Source organism: Crinia signifera, chromosome 7, assembly GCF_055691185.1.
Source record: "Crinia signifera chromosome 7, ASM5569118v1, whole genome shotgun sequence".
NCBI lineage: Eukaryota > Metazoa > Chordata > Amphibia > Anura > Myobatrachidae > Crinia > Crinia signifera.
The window spans coordinates 74620977-74639500 of record NC_139223.1 but is presented as its reverse complement, the minus strand read 5'-3'; the positions used below and the strand labels follow the sequence as shown (position 1 = coordinate 74639500).

The window sequence follows — 18524 nt, the reverse complement described above, 5'->3', positions numbered from 1 at the left end:
CCTGGGAAATGTTTAGTGGTGAGGTTGGGAAAAACCTATGAACTGTGATGTTGCTATTTCTAGAAGGCTTTATTTTGAGAAGTTGGTTCCTTAATTTTTTTTTATGGCAAGTTTAAGTTGCATGGAATGGAAGCAGATGTATTTTACTATTATACTTAGGAATGATAAGTAAACATATATATATATATATATATATATATATATATATATATATATATATATATATATATATATATATATATATATATATATATATATATATATATTTAATATAGTGAAAAAGTAGCACTCTCAAAATTCAGTAATTACTTGCTGGGGTGCCCAGAAGCTCAGGTTCCAAACGTTTTCCATAAGGACCAATAATATCCAATAGACAATAGGGAGCACACTTACCAGACTTTTTCAGAGTCCTTTGTTTAAAAAGCAAGACTTTAATAGTACATCTTTAAAAGGTTAGTCGACGTTTCGGGTCCACATCTGACCCTTTGTCAAGACACAGCAACCACAGGTATCCCAGAGACAGCTTAAAACCAGACTCCCTACTCACCAGTTAAATACCAGAAAACCCCTCCTCTCATAGGGTAGCAACCAATCAAAAGATATGTAATCAAGTGAACTCAGGTGACAACACAGGTGATCGCTATAAGGAAAAATGCACTCAACACTGATAACATCTCATTATGCACGGTCCGGTCTGGGACCTCCTGTGCAGCGGCGTGCGGGTCACAGATCAGGAAGCAGCCAGCACTGCTGGCTTCCTGTGTGTGCGTGTCCTCAGACACGCTAGGACGCTGTCCCACGTGACTTCCGGGGAGATATGCGTTCCAGCACAGTCTGCTGGACGCTGCCCTTCATTGCTTCCGCGTTCCACAGACCCAGAACTAGAGGCGGCACCACAAACTTATTAAAAGAGGCATACGGCGCCCCTTATAAAATATGAAATCTAGTAAAAATAAACATAAAAGCTATTATGTTGAGGAGTGCTGGAGAGTCTTTGTCAGCCAACACATAATTGAAAGAATACTACCTTTCTCTGCATCCTATACCATAGGGAATATATGCTGTAGTTCCCTATCCGGAATTAAGCACTACAGGGGGTGCCTCAGCTACGCACAAAAATTCAAAAAAATTCAATAAAGGTACTTGTGCAGATTTCAAGTACCTAATTGATGGTCATAAACCACCTGGATTTAATCTAGGGGCTTTATGTGGTGTATTTTATAATGGTTTTCAGGAGTCTGTATACATTTACATGCATATGCACACAACATTAAAAATATATTTTTTATATATAAAAATAAAAGTGGGACCTACGTTCCCACCCGGCAGAACATGGGGAAGTGAGATCACTGCTCCCGTGTCCTGAACAGGCGACGACACACCCACCCTCAGACGCATATCGGTTACTATACTAGAATAAGATTTGTAAGCTTAATCTGAATAGACAGTAGCGTATAATCTTTCAATAGTCCTTAAAGGAACATTGACAGGGAATTTTTCTCATTTAGGCCCCTCGGGGCCACTATATCCAAATGGTGGATCCAATATGCTTCTTTCTTTAGCAGAGTCTGTGTTCTGTCACCACCATGTAATGGTGGTGCTATCCAGTCGATAACCATGTATCTTAGGCACGATACTTGATGTTTTGCTGCCAAGAAGTGTGCTGCCACAGGTTTGTCCGTAGAGCCTGTTTCAAGTGCCAACTTTATGGATGAACGATGTTGGCCCATCCTCTCACGTAGTGTACGAACAGTCTTGCCCACATACATCAAGCCACATGGGCATTTTAGATAGTAGATAATGTGGTCCAACAAGCAGTGGAGTCTGTGCTTTAGAAAGATTTTCTTTCCACTGTGTGGATGGCAAAAGTAGGGGCCAACCACAAGTGCTCGGCAAGTGGTACAGCCTAAACATCGGAAACAGCCTTTTTTATTTCAAACGCTACATAGATGACATTGTGGTCATCTGGAGGGGTGGCCTTGACTCCTTTAATAGAATGGTGGATTCCCTTAACAGTCTGGACAGCCCTGTTAGATTTACAGCAATGGCGGACGCCAAGCAAGTAAATTTCCTGGATGTCACCATTTAAAAGACTATCAATGGCCTCCAATACACAATGTGATTTTTGCGATTTTATTTCGCCAAAACGGGCGAAATCGCCCTTTTTCCCCGAATTCGCCGCAAAATCGCACTTTCTGAAAGTGCAATTTTTGACGCGATGGAACTCGCATCCAGATGTTTTCCCATTGAAAAGTATACAATTTGCATATTTAATAAGATGCGAATTCAGGAAAATGTGTCTAAAAGACTCCAAACATTTAGACCAGGTTCTGACAAGGCGAATTGGCCAGAACCCTGCACAGATCATTGAGATATGTGCATGGTCCTGTGTTAAAAAATGTTTTAAAGTGTTTTTTTGGAAAAAAACAATGGCGTGGGGTCCCCCCTCCTGAGCATAACCAGCCCCGGGCTCATTGAGCCGGACCTGGTTCCAAAAATATGGAGGACAAAAAAATCAGTATTTCTGAAACCAGCCCCGAACTCTTGGACCAGTCCTGGTTTTAAAAAAATCTGGGGGATTTTGAAAACCAACACCGGGCTCCAACAGCCCGCGGTGTCATGCCACAGCCGGGGGGACACTTTATATATATATTTTTTTATTCTAAACACAAAATCGCACATTTACTCAAATTCGCACATTTTCATGCCTAAAAATCGCACATTATCACACTTAATCGCACTTTTTGTTCCGGAATACGCACCGCATTACATATGCGAATTCGCAGCACAAAATGCGACTTAAAAAATTGCGATAATGGGCGATTTTAAAAGTGCGATAAATCGCATTCTATTAATTGTCACCCAGAAAGTGTCAATCGCACAGGACCCTCTGAGGGAGGTGGACCCCCTAAGTGTACTGCAGAGTGTATCACTAAAGTCAAATGTAACAAGATGGGGATGTGCTACCACACTAGACAAAAATGTAATGGCAACAAAAGGAGAAGAAAGCTGTCATTTACGTGGTGCACCTATGGTTTCTGTAGTAAAATGTAACCTTTAATGGATTTATTTATTGAAGAACTTGCGAATTACAGTATAAAACGACATTAAAGTGGTGGAAAAAAAAAGATAAAGAAAGTGTTTAAAATGAGGTGGCTCGCTGGCAGTGCAGCGGTTTCTGATATCTTGTATCAGTCAATTTAACAGGCATGTATTATACTGACACTATACTGTTTTACTTATTATTATTATTATTATTAATAAAATAAACTTCAAATATATGGTTTTATTGTTTGTCCTCTTTATTATATACTCTTCATTATATATTATAGATAACAGTAAGGTATATAGTGTTTACCAAAGTTTCTTTTTCACACACATCCACAATCAAACACAATCCTCCCAACTATTATTGTTGTAACAATGGATGTAGTCTTAACGTGGGATAACATTCAGATCTAGAAAGTGATCGTAAGAAGAATATAAATAGCTAAACCTTGCTAATAAGGTTCCTACGTTCATAAGTATTTCATATGAATCACCAAAAAATGTCAGTATAGTTACCCTTTGCTATTAACAAAATTCACCAGTCAAAAGGCAGATCACTGTAATAAATTATCAAGCACCTCCAGTGCCAGTTGCTGTGTGTGTGTGTGTGTGTGTGTATATATATATATATATATATATATATATATATATATATATATATATATATATATATATATATATATATATATATAGTAGGATCAATTTCCTATTAATACATAGAATTACACTTTAATTTCCTCTTAACTTATACACCCACTATTATCATATTAGGTAGGTAATTACATGTACCTTTTGTAATTGTTCTCACAAGTTAATGGGTCGTATTAACGGTTTCTATCTCTAGTACACGTTTTAACTAGGGTCTGGGTATGATATCGAGCTACTAGCTTTGTAGCCATAGGAGAGGCCCCGTTTATCTTTATGGGATATCACCGCTATGACACAGGGGGAATCCCGAGGGAGAACCCACATCGGCGATGACGTCACCTATGAGGGAGGCATTGAGATGAATTATCTCCATAAAGAACCCACGGGATAACCCGAATCTCGTGACTACCCCCTCCATAGGAAAGCGGAAGTACACTATGGAGTGGACGGTGACACACAGAAATGTAACACATCACGTGATCACCTCACGTGACCGACTCCTCCGTGACCGGCCTCCCCAAAGGGGAGCGAAAGGATGCGCCGCATTGGACGGCAACGTGTCACGTGATCATATCACGTGACTGGCTTCCCCGACCTACTATTTGTTAGTGGGACAGAAGTAAACGTGACACGCATAGATGGAACGCATGTAGCATTTCCTATATGTGTGTTCAGCGCCCCACACTTAGGTGCACTCATTTGGGTCTTTATATAAACCTGCTATAGGTTGAAGGAGGCGGAATCTAGCCACTTCATACCTGAATTTATACACTAGAGCACTTTAGCCCTAGGTCCTTATTTTTCAAAGCGGATGTGACATCATCAGGTGCTGCTATAAAGAACCACTCTGAGTTTCACAGCTGTCAGTCTGGTGGAAGTCTTGCTGGGTAGAAGTCACCTCAAGGTAAGGTTGCATTGGGATGTACTGGGTGCAGTAGGAGTTGCTTTATCTGTATACGGAGAATATCACTCCGATAATGGTCTCCTGTTTATGTTTCACTTGAATGTTAGATGACAAACTGAATTTTGTTGTAAATAGAATGTGGTTTATTAGAGCCCCTTTGGAGACTATGGTATACATATGTCTCATTAAAAGTCCTTTTAAAATACGTTTTAAAATCAGATTATACTATAATAAGAGGGTATTGGGACTAGTTTCCTACACCAGACATAGAAGGTTATTCTGGTCGGTGCATACTTTCCCGAATTCCTACGGTGCTGTCCGCACGCAACGCTGTGCGGTGGCATGCGGACATCGTCCGTAGAAACGCCCACGGGTCCTCCGCATTCGGACGGACTCACTCTTTAAGAACAGGGCGTGTGTACGGACGACATACAAACCTTGCGTGTGCGGCGGACACGCACAGATTCTGCACGGTCTTACCGCGTAAGCACGGTCTTACCGCGTTAGAACGGACGGGAAGCTGGCCGTACGCACCGATGCGGAGTATTTACGCTAAATACAACACTTTTTTACTGAGTACACACAGCGATCACATGACCCACTTAGGCAACCTCATTAAAAAGGGATTGTTATCTATTTGAATCAATTAAATCCTAATATATACTGAACCACATTCCTAGTACATTCATTACACACATTAACCCTTACAGCATGTGAACCTAACATACATCTATATGTACACTATTTACATTTTGCTTATTTAAAAGATTTTAAACAAGTTACACATATACTTTCCCATTTTAAATAAACACACAGACAACTTCGAACTGTAATAAACAATTTATTTACAATACAAAAATTAAATACAAAAATGAAATCTGCCCATCAACTAGCTGGTCTAATTCCACCAGCACCTGCCGCAAGTGGCCTCTTATCCGTAAGAGGGCCCCACGGAGACCCTCTTGTGCTTGGGCTAGCTCATCTGTGGACCAAATAAAAATGGAAAAATTAATAATGATATTCATGCATACATTTAACATAGTCATACCTAAATTTTAAACATGCACCGTGACAGGTGTGTGTGTGTGTGTATATATATATATATATATATATATATATATACATACATGCATACATACTACATGGAAAGCCTGTTTTTTCCCCTCTACCCTTTACTCTGTAGAACACCTCACAGTCATAGTGCTCCTTCTCAATTCAAACCCACCCATGACTAAGCTCTGAGAAGCATGTCACGCGCTGCACCAATCCCAATTCTGCAAACAAAGTTCAGTGTCTGTTATATGATGGAGCGTGGCAGGGGACTTAGTCAACTCTCAGGAATGCTCAGTACATTTGTGCAATCAAGCATGGCTTGCCTGCTGATGGTCTGCTCCAGAAATCATTGTCATAATGTCAGTTAGGTGAAGCTGCAGCACTAACCCACTCCCATGCACAAAATCATTACAAACACAAAATCAACAAACAATTATGGTGCCAAACATACATGCAGACCGCAGGGGGTGGTTAGCTACAGGAGGGCCCAGGGGCACTGACCACTTGTTACTCCAGTCTAAACCACGCCTGTCCATACTCCATTTATGCCATACTGAATCTAGTTTGGTCAAATTAAGCACCTGTAAACTCTACTCACCTATATGAGGCTGCAGATTGTACGCTTGCAGCAGGGACATGTAACCCTTACATGAGCACGTCATCCCTTTCTTCCAGGATACAGATTAACTACACTGGTTCATTGACACTTAAAATCGACCTGAAAGCCATCCCCACAACCTGTGTCATTAATATGTGTCCTGGATGAAAGGGATGGTTTGCCCACCCTATCTAACCCCTAAGTGTGTCTGTTGCTACCCAGTTTGTTTTATCACTTTATAGTATTGAAAAACACAATTGAATCACCAGTGCTACATAGCAAATAGTAGATGACAAAAGGATAAATTAATCCTTATGTATACATACCAATTTCGGCCGCCTGGACGACCTCACAGGCCTCAACCTCCTCCTCTTCCTCAGGGGCCTCCACTGGTGGCACCTCCTCCTCTGGTTGGACCTCCTCCTCTGGTGGCAGCGCCTCCACAGCCCACCCCTCCTCCTCCTCCACTTCCTCTGGCACCTCCTCCGCCATCCCTTCCTCAGGAAGCTCCTCCTGGCCCACCTCTGCCTCCTCACGGGCCTGTCTTGCTCGATCACGTGCTGTGTTTGGGAAAAAACAAAAAAGTGCCAATTAGTGGTCATTTGTATTAAGCCTTATCAAGCTATAAATGCAAAGGTTATAAGTACAGATAATTGTACAGGCAAACAGCTCCTTAGTGGCCTTTACAAAACACAGCCTGTAACATGGCAGGTATGCTGTGACATTTGGCCCATTGCAAGCATCACAAACATTAATCCTCCCCAATAACATATTTTATGACCATTACAGGGTGTCAAACAGGAAGTAGCACACATATACTGTATGCCATGTTTAACTCATGATCAGGCTGGTGACCTTATTGTCTTAAATAATGTCATGTAAGCAATCAGGTACAAATGGACATTTAATGTATAAACACTCACATCTAGCAATACTGGCCCTGATTTGCTGGAGCAAATCCAGCTGCCGACGCCTCAGGTCAGACCACCGCCGCTCCAGCTGAGCGATGGTCCGCCGCACCTGTGTGCGGGCGAATATGCGCCGGCGGGCCACTGCATACGCATTCCGCTTCTGGCGGTTTGTGATGAATGGGCCCGCCCGCCCCAGCCTGGTCTCCATAACGGAGACCAGTGTCCTCAGCTCCGCAGCTGAAAAGGGTGCTGCTCTGCCATAGGCCGCCATCTTAGCAATGGCACAAATCAAGCAATCATGTGCTGTCATTGGTTGATCAGAGTGATATTTGGTATTAACTTTATTGTTCATTTTTACACTAACAGCGTGTATGCGCCCGAACAGACGGCTAACCCATTGCATCGCAAACCCACACTTGCTGTACCTTTGCATAGTTTAGCAGACCATGCCATTACTTACTATCTCCTAAACAGACAGTGTAAAATAAGATGGGAACCCATTATATATAATCTATAACATTCACCAAACATGGGTATAAGCAACAGGTGAAATAGTCTGCATCACTAGACACTTACACCTAACTCAACACGGTACTAAACAGCTATTTTATAATGAAAGCTATGCAGCAGAAACATAGCAAATAGTGCCAGACCTTTTACCAATATTAGGCCATGCTGCCATGTGTACACTTACCTTCTACAGGCCCATACTAGAGAGGTGGAATGAAAAGAAGCTAGCATCAAGGCTGAATTTGGAGAGCTTTCACATGTGATTTGGATGCTAACACTGATTACTTGTGCCTAAGTGGTGGACTGGATTTACATATGGAATGGGTATTGTCATTTGTACTACATACCAAACAAGTGCACAGTACAGATGTACATTCACATATACATTTCATGTCTGACCTCAGTTTTATTTGGTGATTGGTGTACAAATCTGCATTTACCTACTAAATCAGACTTACTCAGTTTGCCATGTATTTTTGAAATAATTTTCCGCAGCAAGGGGCGTGGCCTATGCGCTGCACGGTTGACGCGGCCGTACGGAACGCAGGGTGTCGCTGATGTACGCCAATTACAGAACTAGTATATAAAGGTGTGTTTGCCAAATGCAATGTTGTTGCACACATGTCTGCATCTCTATCTGAGGAAGAGCAGGAGTTGCAGGACCTATTTGCTCAGATGGACTCCAGCACCACCTATGTCCCCATCTACCCTGAACAGCCATTGGGGGAAGAGCAGCCAGATGGGCCATCGACATCAGGCCAATCGGCAGCTGGCCCATCCTCAGCATCAGCAGAATCATTGGGAACACAGCAGGTGGCTTCCCAACAGAGTAGCCTGGCCAGCACTTCAAGTACAGCGACCGGTGGCCGTGGCAGTGGCGGTGCCAGTGGTCGTGGCCGAAATCGGGCAACAGAGGAACCAACCACCAGAAACATGGCATACGAACCGCAGGAGCTTGCCATCCTGGTGACCCGGGCACGGGATTTGATCGAGTGCCCACAGGACAAGTTGACACACACAAGGAGATGGAAGATCTGGGAGGACATAACGGCGGAGATTAAAACGGTGGCTCCACAAGTTCGTGAGGCGGAGCACGTTAAGAAGAGGCAAGTTCATGTGTGTTATATTTGAGCAGTACAAGTCCAGTAATGTTTACATTAGATATTAGATGGAGTTGGTCAATGGGCGGTGACGTTGCTTGAAGCCACAGACATGTTTGCCATGTCATTGAATTGATAGTTATTGTAGGGTGAGTGTGATTGTATCTTCTAAGGGTTGTTTTTCAAAATTAATATAATCTAAGTTTGGTGTCAGGAGGCACATGTTGTATTATGTTTCAGATTGCAATGGGTGCTACAGCAAACATGAGGAGTGACATGTATTAATATGTACACTTTGATTGCAGGTGGCACGACTTCAAAACGAACCTCAAAAATAAATTGACCCAGCGGTGGGAACACCACACCTCTGGGGCTGGCCCCATGCCTTCAAAGCTGAAGCTCACCCCCCTGGAGGAGATGGCAGAGTGCTGCATTGCATTCGAGGAGTACCGGGGGGTGAGCACCATGGACAGCGAGTCCCCAGCGGAAGTCATGGCTTCTTTGCTTGAAGGTAATTATTTGCCATGCCATAAGTAGATGGTTCGAATTTTGCATGGAATGTGTGGTAATTGGAATTTTCTCTTTCACCAGCATCCCCACCGCTTGGTCAACAATCTCTTGAGGAGGTTGAGGAGTCTGTGCCACCTGGCCCCAGTAGCAGGCCCGTGCAGCAGCAGCCGCCAATGTCCGCGGCTGAATTGGCCACGTGGGGGCATGTGCTTGTCAATATTCAGCAGCAGGGAGAGTCGGCATCAGAGCGGGTGCGTAGGGCCGAGGAGGTGTTGCAGGGTTTGATCAGCAGCCAGCAGAGTATCGCTGAGAGCCTGCAGGCTATGACTGCCAGCCAGCAATCTATTGCTGCTAGCCTGCAGGTGCTGGCTGATCAAGCCCTGCGGCAAAATGAACTCCTCCTCCGCCATAATGATCTTATGGTGGAGCTAGTTGCCAGCAATAGGGTCCTAATGTCACCCGTTTCTGGTGCATTACCACCATAAGCACTCCCTGCTGCCAGAGGGGGAAGACCATCCACCCCCTCCCCAGCATGTGCTCCACCTGACCCACCATCTGACCGTGGCCGTGGCCGAAGAGCTGCTGCACGTGGCAAGGAGCCTGCCAGGGGCAAACTTGCCCGCAAATGAACTTGTGTTCGCATTAATCTCCACCCTTATGTCTTCCCAAATCTTTCATTGAGCTGTGTGTGTCAGCATCCTGTGTCCAATTCCGTGCCGAGGGTACCCACATTTGCCCTCGGTTCAAATATCATGTTTGGTTCCCCTGTTGCGGCTAGCATTACTGTGTGCTGTACTTGAAGTGTTGGTGCTATACTTTTGTTGTGAAGCCACCTGATGTGTTCCTAATGATTCTGGTGTGGCTATGTATGTCTATAATACATGTATTTATTATATATTATTTACTTTTATTCCTGCTATGCTACCTTTTATTTTGTGACGGTTTCTAATTTATTTTATAAGTTCATTTAATAAATGTTATTTTTGTCCCCCAAATGTGTGGTTTAATTGATACATGTAGAAGTGACATGTGTATTTGTATTATTAATATTAAGTTGTGTTCATTATTTGCAGTGTAAAAGTGTGTGAAAACTGCAGCATATATGTGTGTGTTTAGTAATGGTCCATTTAAGCTGCAATGGTTCCAATTGAAGCAGTGACAAGCGTGTAATTAACAAGTAATGAGTAAAGTAGGTGAATGTATTGTGTTCAGCTGACATTGGTTGAGGTGCGTCCGTCCTGATTAGGCGTTCCGATTGCCTAGCCCTAGCGCATGACCGAGTGGTGTCCGCAAAGCAATACTTGCATATTTCTTGCCTTTTTGTTCGCGTGCATTCGGTGTGCTGTCCGAATGCACGCCTACCAAAATAAGTGCACTCCCCCGTGTCCGCCCATGTTTCCGCCCAGTTTAGCCCACTTAGAAACTACGCCCCTGTGTCATTCCGAATGACGCCCATATTTCCCGAGTGTTTGCGGTGCACATTTCTGTACGGTATTAGTGAGTACAAGTACGGAGACCATGCGTGGCACATGCGCATAGCGTTCCCCACGCATGCGCAGACGGCTAAAAAACGCCATCCGAAAGTATACGGAAAAGTACGCACCAACCAGAATAAGGCCCATAGTCCGGAGCACCAATTTTTTCTGAATGGTGATTTAAAAAGAAATAAATTGAAACACCACCCGTCTAAAATCTAATTAAAACTTCCTTATAGGTATTTGCACCTGTTATCCCGACATCGAATCTCTACAAACACTAAGACCCTTCCACTGAATCGTGTGATAGGTTATTTTCTACATATGGTAAGTAACAATTATATTTTGCATGAAACACCCACAATCAAGTCAATGGTGTTGACAATACATTGCCTTCCTCCTTGATAGGCCTTCTGCCACCCGTGATACGCTTATTGCAGAAGATTTAAAGATACATTTCCTGGGCTTATGCCACCGGACCTTCTTAACCATTGTAGGTACCACTAATTATGCATGCTCTTATCCTCATCACCTCCAGTAAACTTTACTAAGAGAACCATTTCTATTATAGAGTGTGGGAAGTTGTACTTAAAGTCGTCACTCCCAGCAGTGATTGATTGTATACTGGTACTGTTCATTCCGGTATGTATCTGAACTACTATCGGATTCAATTTCTTATGTTATGCTCTAGATACTGATGAACAGTACAATTTACGTCTGGCATTTTTATCATTTGCAGTGTACACCTCTTTTATTAAAAAAACACCCTGATGAAGCCTCTGTAAAAGGCGAAACGCGTTGGGTTGTTTTTGGCGTCTTGAAGGAACGAATGCTTCTATAAAATTTTAAGAAAATGAATTTTTAATAAAAGATTGCTGTTTAATCTAAAGCTGTACACTTTATTTTACGCTGTGTATAATCACATGTGAACCAGGTGGTGGAATATAATTCAGCGCTCTCTATATCTTATTACCTACATTTTTCTTTTCGTCTCCCGCTAACAGGGGGAGGGGGGGGGGCTTATAGAGTAGCTGCTCTCGTGTGGCGCACTTGGGGTCATCACCCATTTCTATATATATTTATATATCCACACATATACAAACACTACATGGAAGAAAGTCATTAGACACCAGATGTCAACGGTAACCATACGTTTATTTACAATCAATAGGGGGTAGGTCCACCTTTTGCAGAAATAACAGCAGCTACTCATCGTGGTAAACTTTCCACAAGTTTGTGTAGCACACATAGTGGGATATTGTGCCATTTCTCCTGCAGTACAGTCACCAACGGTGGTAGTGTAGAAGGGGCGAGACAATCGCGATCGCAACCTGCGCTCAAGTTCGTCCCACAGATGTTCTATGGGGTTCAAATCAGGGCTTTGCGCAGGCCACGCTAGTCGGGTGACGCGATCTTCCTCATACCACTCCATTGTAGCCCTCGAAACATGACACGATGTGGCAGCAGGGAACAGTAAAACAGGGCTGGCGGGCATGGGAAACGAATGGGAAATGGGGCTGCGCTGTGGACCTGCAACCCCTGGCATGGAGCAAGTAAACACCACTTGGGAACCAGCATGGAGCAAGTAAACACCCCTTGGGAACCAGCAAGAAAACAAATTTTGGAATCTACAAGCTTACAGGAGTTGATGTCAGATTGAACAATTGTGATTTACATTTTTCTGGAATTTTCAGATGTCTCCTACTTATATTTATACAAATGGATATTTTGCAGGCTGTAATATCTGGCCATTGGCATAATATTTTCAATTTATTCTTAAAAAATATTTGTTCAGTGTTTGTGTATGCTCTCTTATTGTCATGTGTCCCTCTATCTGGGATTTCAACACAGAATTTTTTAATTGTAAATATTAAAAGTTACATTTTAAATAAGAGTGCCCCCACAAAAAGAGAGTGCCTGCCTTTCCCAGTCTTACACAGTTGTGAATGAGTAAAAGATTCTCCTAAAAGGTCCATATTTCACTGGGCAATTTTGCCCAGCGTGCATGGATAATGAGGAAAAAAATAAAAATAAATGGCTGGTCTGAAAATCGCTGAAAAAGTGCATACACACTAATCGATTTTCACCCTTCTGATTGATTTTCCCCAGGGGCGGATGACTTTCCATAGTAGGACACTATGGAAAGCCATCCACCCAGACGTTCATCTGCTGGTAATACCAGCAGACGAGCGGCAGCAACATAACACATCAGCACTGTCGCTGCCTCATACACACTTGGCAGCTTTTGAGCTGAAAACAGCTGAAAAGACAAAACTGAGCTGCTTTCAGCTCAAAAATCGCCCAGTGTGTATGGGCCTTCAATCGTTACCTATGTGTATGCTACGTAAATAACTTAATATAATGGATTCGTATGAGAAAGCTTAATATTGCCCATGTACATACTGTACTGTACACAGCAGTGTGCTAAAGGACAAAGCCAGAAAACCTAGATGCATTGTTTGCAAAATTGATATTCTTCAACTTCTCCAAATACATAAAGGGGCAGACATCAGTCCATTATTTCTACAGTAGCTTGTTGTTGAGCAGTAATGACAACCTGAATGATGACAAAGGACATCCCATTTAACCCCTTGCTGACAGAGCCAGTTTTTGCGTTCCTGACAGAGCCATTTTTTTCAAATCTGACATGTTTCACTTAAGTGGGGATAACTTTTTTTTGCTTTTACTTATCCCAGTGATTTTGAGATTGTTTTCTCGTGACACATTGTACTTCAAATTAGTGGTAAATTTGGGTCGATACAGTCTGTGTTTTTTTGTGAAAAATACCAAAATGTCGTGAAAAAATGGAAAATTTTGCAATTTGCAAAATGTCACATTTTCTGCTTGTGAGACAAATAAACATACCACTCAAAATAGTTAATAACTAACAAAGACCATATGTCTACTTTATGTTGCAATCATTATTTCAACCTCCTTTTCATTTTTTTGGACACTAGGAGGCTTCAAATATGAATAGCAAATTCTCAAATTTTCAAGAAAATTTCAAACACTGATTTTTTTAGGGACCAGTTCAGTTCTGATGTGACTTTGAGGGACTTGTATGTGAGACACCCCCATAAATGATGCCATTTCAAAAACTGCACCCCTCACAGTATTCAAAACAGCATTTTGGAAGTTTGTTAACCCTTTATGTGTTTCACAGGAATTAAAACAAAGTGTCGGTGAAATTTCAAAATTTCTTTTTTTTTTGCAGAGTTTCAATTTTAATACATTTTTCTAACGAATACAGTAGATTTTACTAGAGAAATGTGACTAAAAATTGATTCCCCCAATTCTTTTGTTTTCATAAATATCCTATATGTGGCCCTAGTGTGCACGGTGACCAAACCACAGGCTTCATAATAGAAGGAGCACCTACTTGATTTTGGAGCCTCCTTTTTATGAGATTTTTTTTTAGGCACCATGTAGGTTTCTAGGCACCATAAGTGCTAAAAGTTAGGAACCTCCCCCACAAGTCACCCCATTTTTCAAACTACACCCTTCAGGGAATTCATTTAGGGGTATAGTGTACATTTCAAACCCCCAGGGGTTTCACCAATTTTGATACAACTGGGCTGTGAAAATGAAAAAATTTAATTTTTCATTTTCACAGCTCAGTTGTATCAAAATTGGTGAAACCCCTGGGGGTTTGAAATGTACACTATACCCCCTGATGAATTCCCTGAAGGGTGTAGTTTGCAAAATGGGGTCACTTGTGGGGGGGTTCCACTGTATGGGTGCTTCAGGGGTCATTCAACCAGAATCTGTGCTGCAAAATCCAAAAATCACTCCTTCCCTTCTGAGTCCTGCCATGCACCCAACTGGTATTTTTTGGTCACATGTGAGGCATTGCCATACTCGGGAGAAATTGGGGCACAGATTTTGGGGTGCTTTGTCTCCTTCATTCCTTGTGAAAATGAAAAATTTTGAGCCAGATCTGCATTTTTGTGTAAAAAAATGTAATTTTTTACACAAAAATGCAGATCTGGCTCAAAATTTTTCATTTTCACAAGGAATGAAGGAGACAAAGCACCCCAAAATCTGTGCCCCAATTTCTCCCGAGTATGGCAATGCCTCACATGTGACCAAAAAATACCAGTTGGGTGCATGGCAGGACTCAGAAGGGAAGGAGTGATATTTGGTGGTGGAATGAATGGTGGGTGCTATGTCGCATTAGCAAGACCCCCGAAGCACCAATACAGTGGAACCCCCCCACATGTGACCCCATTTTGGTCACCAGCTTTGGGAGGGGGGCTGGCGCTGCGGCTGGTGGGGGGGTTGGGAGGGGTGCTGGCGCTGCGGCAGCCGGGTGGGTGGGAGGGAGGGGGGGGCTGCCGGGTGGAATGGGGGGGCTGGCGATCGGTGGTGATCGGTGCTGTACTTAACAGCACCGATCACCACCGATCACTGTGTTACCGAGCGGCTTAGCCGCCGGTAACACAGAAAACGCTGCAATTGGCTGTTCACATTTGAACAGCCAATCGCAGCGATCGCCGCGAGGGGGGATGTCTGCTGTCAGGGACAGCAGACATCTCCAAACTGTCACCGCGTCTATAGACGCGGTGACAGTTTAAAACCATGACGTATATATACGTCTTCGGTCGGGAAGTACCTCCCGACCATGACGTATATATACGTCATATGTCGGGAATATCTTTCTATATATATATATATATATATATATATATATATTCAGTACATATATTTATTTTTACTGTGCAGCTTGATGCTGCTGCTGCTGCTGCGGGGGGGGAGGGGGGAGGAGGGCAGCGCTGCTGCGCTGAGCTGCCTGCTGCCGGGGGAGCCGGGGGAGCTGCTGCTGCTGCCGGGTGAGTGCCCGGCGGGTGCGAGGGGGGGGGCTGCACATCGGTGGTGATCGGTGCTGTACTTGACAGCACCGATCACCACTGATCCCTGTGTTACCGAGCGGCTTAGCCGCCGGTAACACAGGAAACGCTGTGAATGGCTGTTCAGATTTGAACAGCCAATCACAGCGATCGCCGACCGGGGGGGACACCCCTGCCCCCCCTGGGCGGCGAGGGGGGATGTCTGCTGTCAGGGACAGCAGACATCACCTAACTGTCACTGCGTCTATAGACGCAGTGACAGTTAGAAGCCATGACGTACATTTACGCCATGTGTCGGGAAGTACTTCCCGACCATGACGTAAATGTACGTCAAATGTCGGGAAGGGGTTAAAGGTTCTTACAAACTTTTCCACCACGTAGACTAAATACCAACAATATATCGGTGTTTACTAGTTTAAATTTATTCAATTGATCAGTGCATGTTTATGTTATTATATTGCAGGTAATCCAAAAGAAATTCACTTAATTCACCTGGTTATCACAAAAAAAAAGGAACTTCTCAATCATTGTACACATCTCAAAAGACCAAAAAAACTCAGTTTTTAATTTCATTTAAACCAAATCTTAAAATAAAATCTTGAAGAAAAAAAAAAAATCAGCAATATGGAACTTCACATTACATGCATACAAAATCAGGATAATGAACAGTAACGGCGACCATACAGTAGAGTCACCTAGAACAAGATTATTTCATTGATATTAAATAAATTAAATTAATTTCATACATAGAAGAAAAAAAATACATTGCACAGATCTACAAATATCGTAGACTGAAAATTACTACACGTGTAATAACATGATGATTGATGTTTAAGTCAGTGGAAAAAAACAGGACTAGATTGTAAAACATGTGGGTTACTCAGAATCCTCACTACATTCCAAACATACAAAGGAGAGACAGGCTGCAATTTTGTATATAGACCATAGTGAACAAAAAAGGACATGAAAAAATAAACCATCGTCAAAACACACAGAAGTAAACCGTATAAAGATGTATATAGGCACCTTCTGGACAGGCTAGGTTTAGTCGGGTGCCGGACTGGGTCCCGACAGTCATTTACCCAACATCGGGATACCGACAGTCAAAATCCAGACACACGGGGGCCCGACGGACACAGGCTATTCTCCCTCGTGGGGGTCCACGACCCAAATAGAGGGAGAATCGAATAGGTGGGGAGAGTAGCGAGCCACCGTGCCCGCAGCGTGGCAAGCACGCAAGGGGCTTTGTTGCACTGATACATGCTGTCTGGATCTGACCAGTCGGGATAATGACTTTTGGGATAATGACTTTCGGGATCCTATACCACACCCGTTTAGTCTGATGCACTAGAAAGTTTCAGAAATGAGGGAAAGTGTTTATTCCTTCTTTGAAACTAAACACCATTTTGAAAGAAATTGCCAAGTAAATGAGTTATCAATAAATCCCTCTCAGCCTATTTTGTAGAAAATTAGGGGCAAATTTACTAAACCTTCTAAAGGTGCGTGCACACTATATGATAGACTGTTAACAATATGCATGATAACTATCGTTAAATGATAGAATGTGGATATCATCTAGTGCATGGTTTGGTTTTTGTAATGGAAATTGCGCTAAGTTAAGCAGCTCTCATGGAAAGAATAGTTTCGAGGGTAATTAAAAGAGCACTAAAATTAATTGTTAATATGGATATTTAAGCAGTAAAAAATAAATGGTAAAAAAATTTGGAGATTGAATCAAGACTTTATTCAATCTCCAAATTTTTTTACCATTTATTTTTTACTGCTTAAATATCCATATTAACAATTAATTTTAGCGCTCTTTTAATTACCCTCGAAATCATCTAGTGCATGTCCGAACTATGGCCCTCCAGCTGTTGTGAAACTACACGTCCCATCATGCCTTGCCACAGTTTTGCTATTAGGGAATGCTAAAACTATGGCAAGGCTTGCTGGGATGTGTAGCTTCACAACAGCTGGAGGGCCACAGTTTGGATATGCCTGATCTAGTGTGTATACACTAAGGGGGTTAGTCAGAGCTAATAGTTGTAACGCAATTTGGCAAGGCAATCCACTATTCATGGACTATGCATGCGTATGGCTCATAGCACACACATGCGTTAATGAAACAGCGACAAAAACCAGCTATGGCTTTTCACAATTCCCTCGCAACATGACTGACAAGAAGCCGGCGTTTAGGGGTGGTAACCGTCCAGAAAAACACAGGCTTGCCCAAGTGTTTTTAAGGGGGGTCTGTGATGTTATTTCCGGCCTTGATCAACCTGTCTCTGTTGAGTTGTGGAAGAGTCAGCGTTACACACACTTGCACAGACTGGAAAAAATCATTCGATGGTGAGTGAGTTGTGCATGGGTTTGCAGCTGTATAGCGATTGGTTATATTTTTGCAAGTCATTCATAGACTTGCAGGTTTCACTCTGTATGGATGGTGACTATCTGATCATAGGTCTCTGCAAATTTGCACAGCAGCGATTAGGTTTGGATCAGGCCCTAGATCGTTAATAAAATCTTCATTAGATAGTCAAAGACTGCATGTTCTGAGCTGGGGCCATGTGGTATCACTAAATTGTACCATAGCAACTGGATTCTGATAGACAAGGAATAGATAGAATATGATTGGTTGCTTTATTTAAAGCATTAGTAAATGTACCACTTATGGAGAAGTACCCAGAGGCGCTGTCGTTCTTGAGATACTCGGTAACCATGGTAAGAATTGCTATGCCAGACTGAAGAGGCAGAAGAATATGGGAAGAGAAAGTGAAATGCAACAGTTTACCTAGTAGGCTGCACTGACAGCCCTCCTTTCTGTAGTCAAGGGGTATACAACTCAAGTCCGCAAGAACCACCAAAAGTTACCGGTTACCAGGTCTCCTCACATAATCACAAGTGAAAGTAGTTGCTTCAC

The 18524-nt window shown here is 42.8% G+C and overlaps 1 protein-coding gene across 1 annotated transcript; it reads right to left on the bottom strand.

The window, feature by feature from the left end:
- Positions 1–5264: 5264 nt before the first annotated feature.
- On the bottom strand, positions 5265–7243 carry LOC146019485 (uncharacterized). The gene is made up of 2 exons (XM_083152009.1): positions 6578–7243; positions 5265–5582 (listed from the first exon to the last, which is right to left on the bottom strand). Exons 1-2 carry the CDS (start codon positions 6741–6743, stop codon positions 5446–5448), a joined length of 303 nt encoding a protein of 100 aa, XP_083008135.1. The 5' UTR covers positions 6744–7243; the 3' UTR covers positions 5265–5445.
- Positions 7244–18524: the final 11281 nt, after the last annotated feature.

What these genes read in the sequence shown, in the direction of transcription:
- LOC146019485 (XM_083152009.1), bottom strand. Translation starts at nt 6,743, where the DNA reads ATGGCGGAGGAGGTGCCAGAGGAAGTGGAGGAGGAGGAGGGGTGGGCT. An exon ending in CGTCCAGGCGGCCGAAATTG is followed by an intron (nt 5,583 to 6,577) that starts GTATGTATACAT and finishes TTTGGTCCACAG; the next exon opens with ATGAGCTAGCCCAAGCACAA.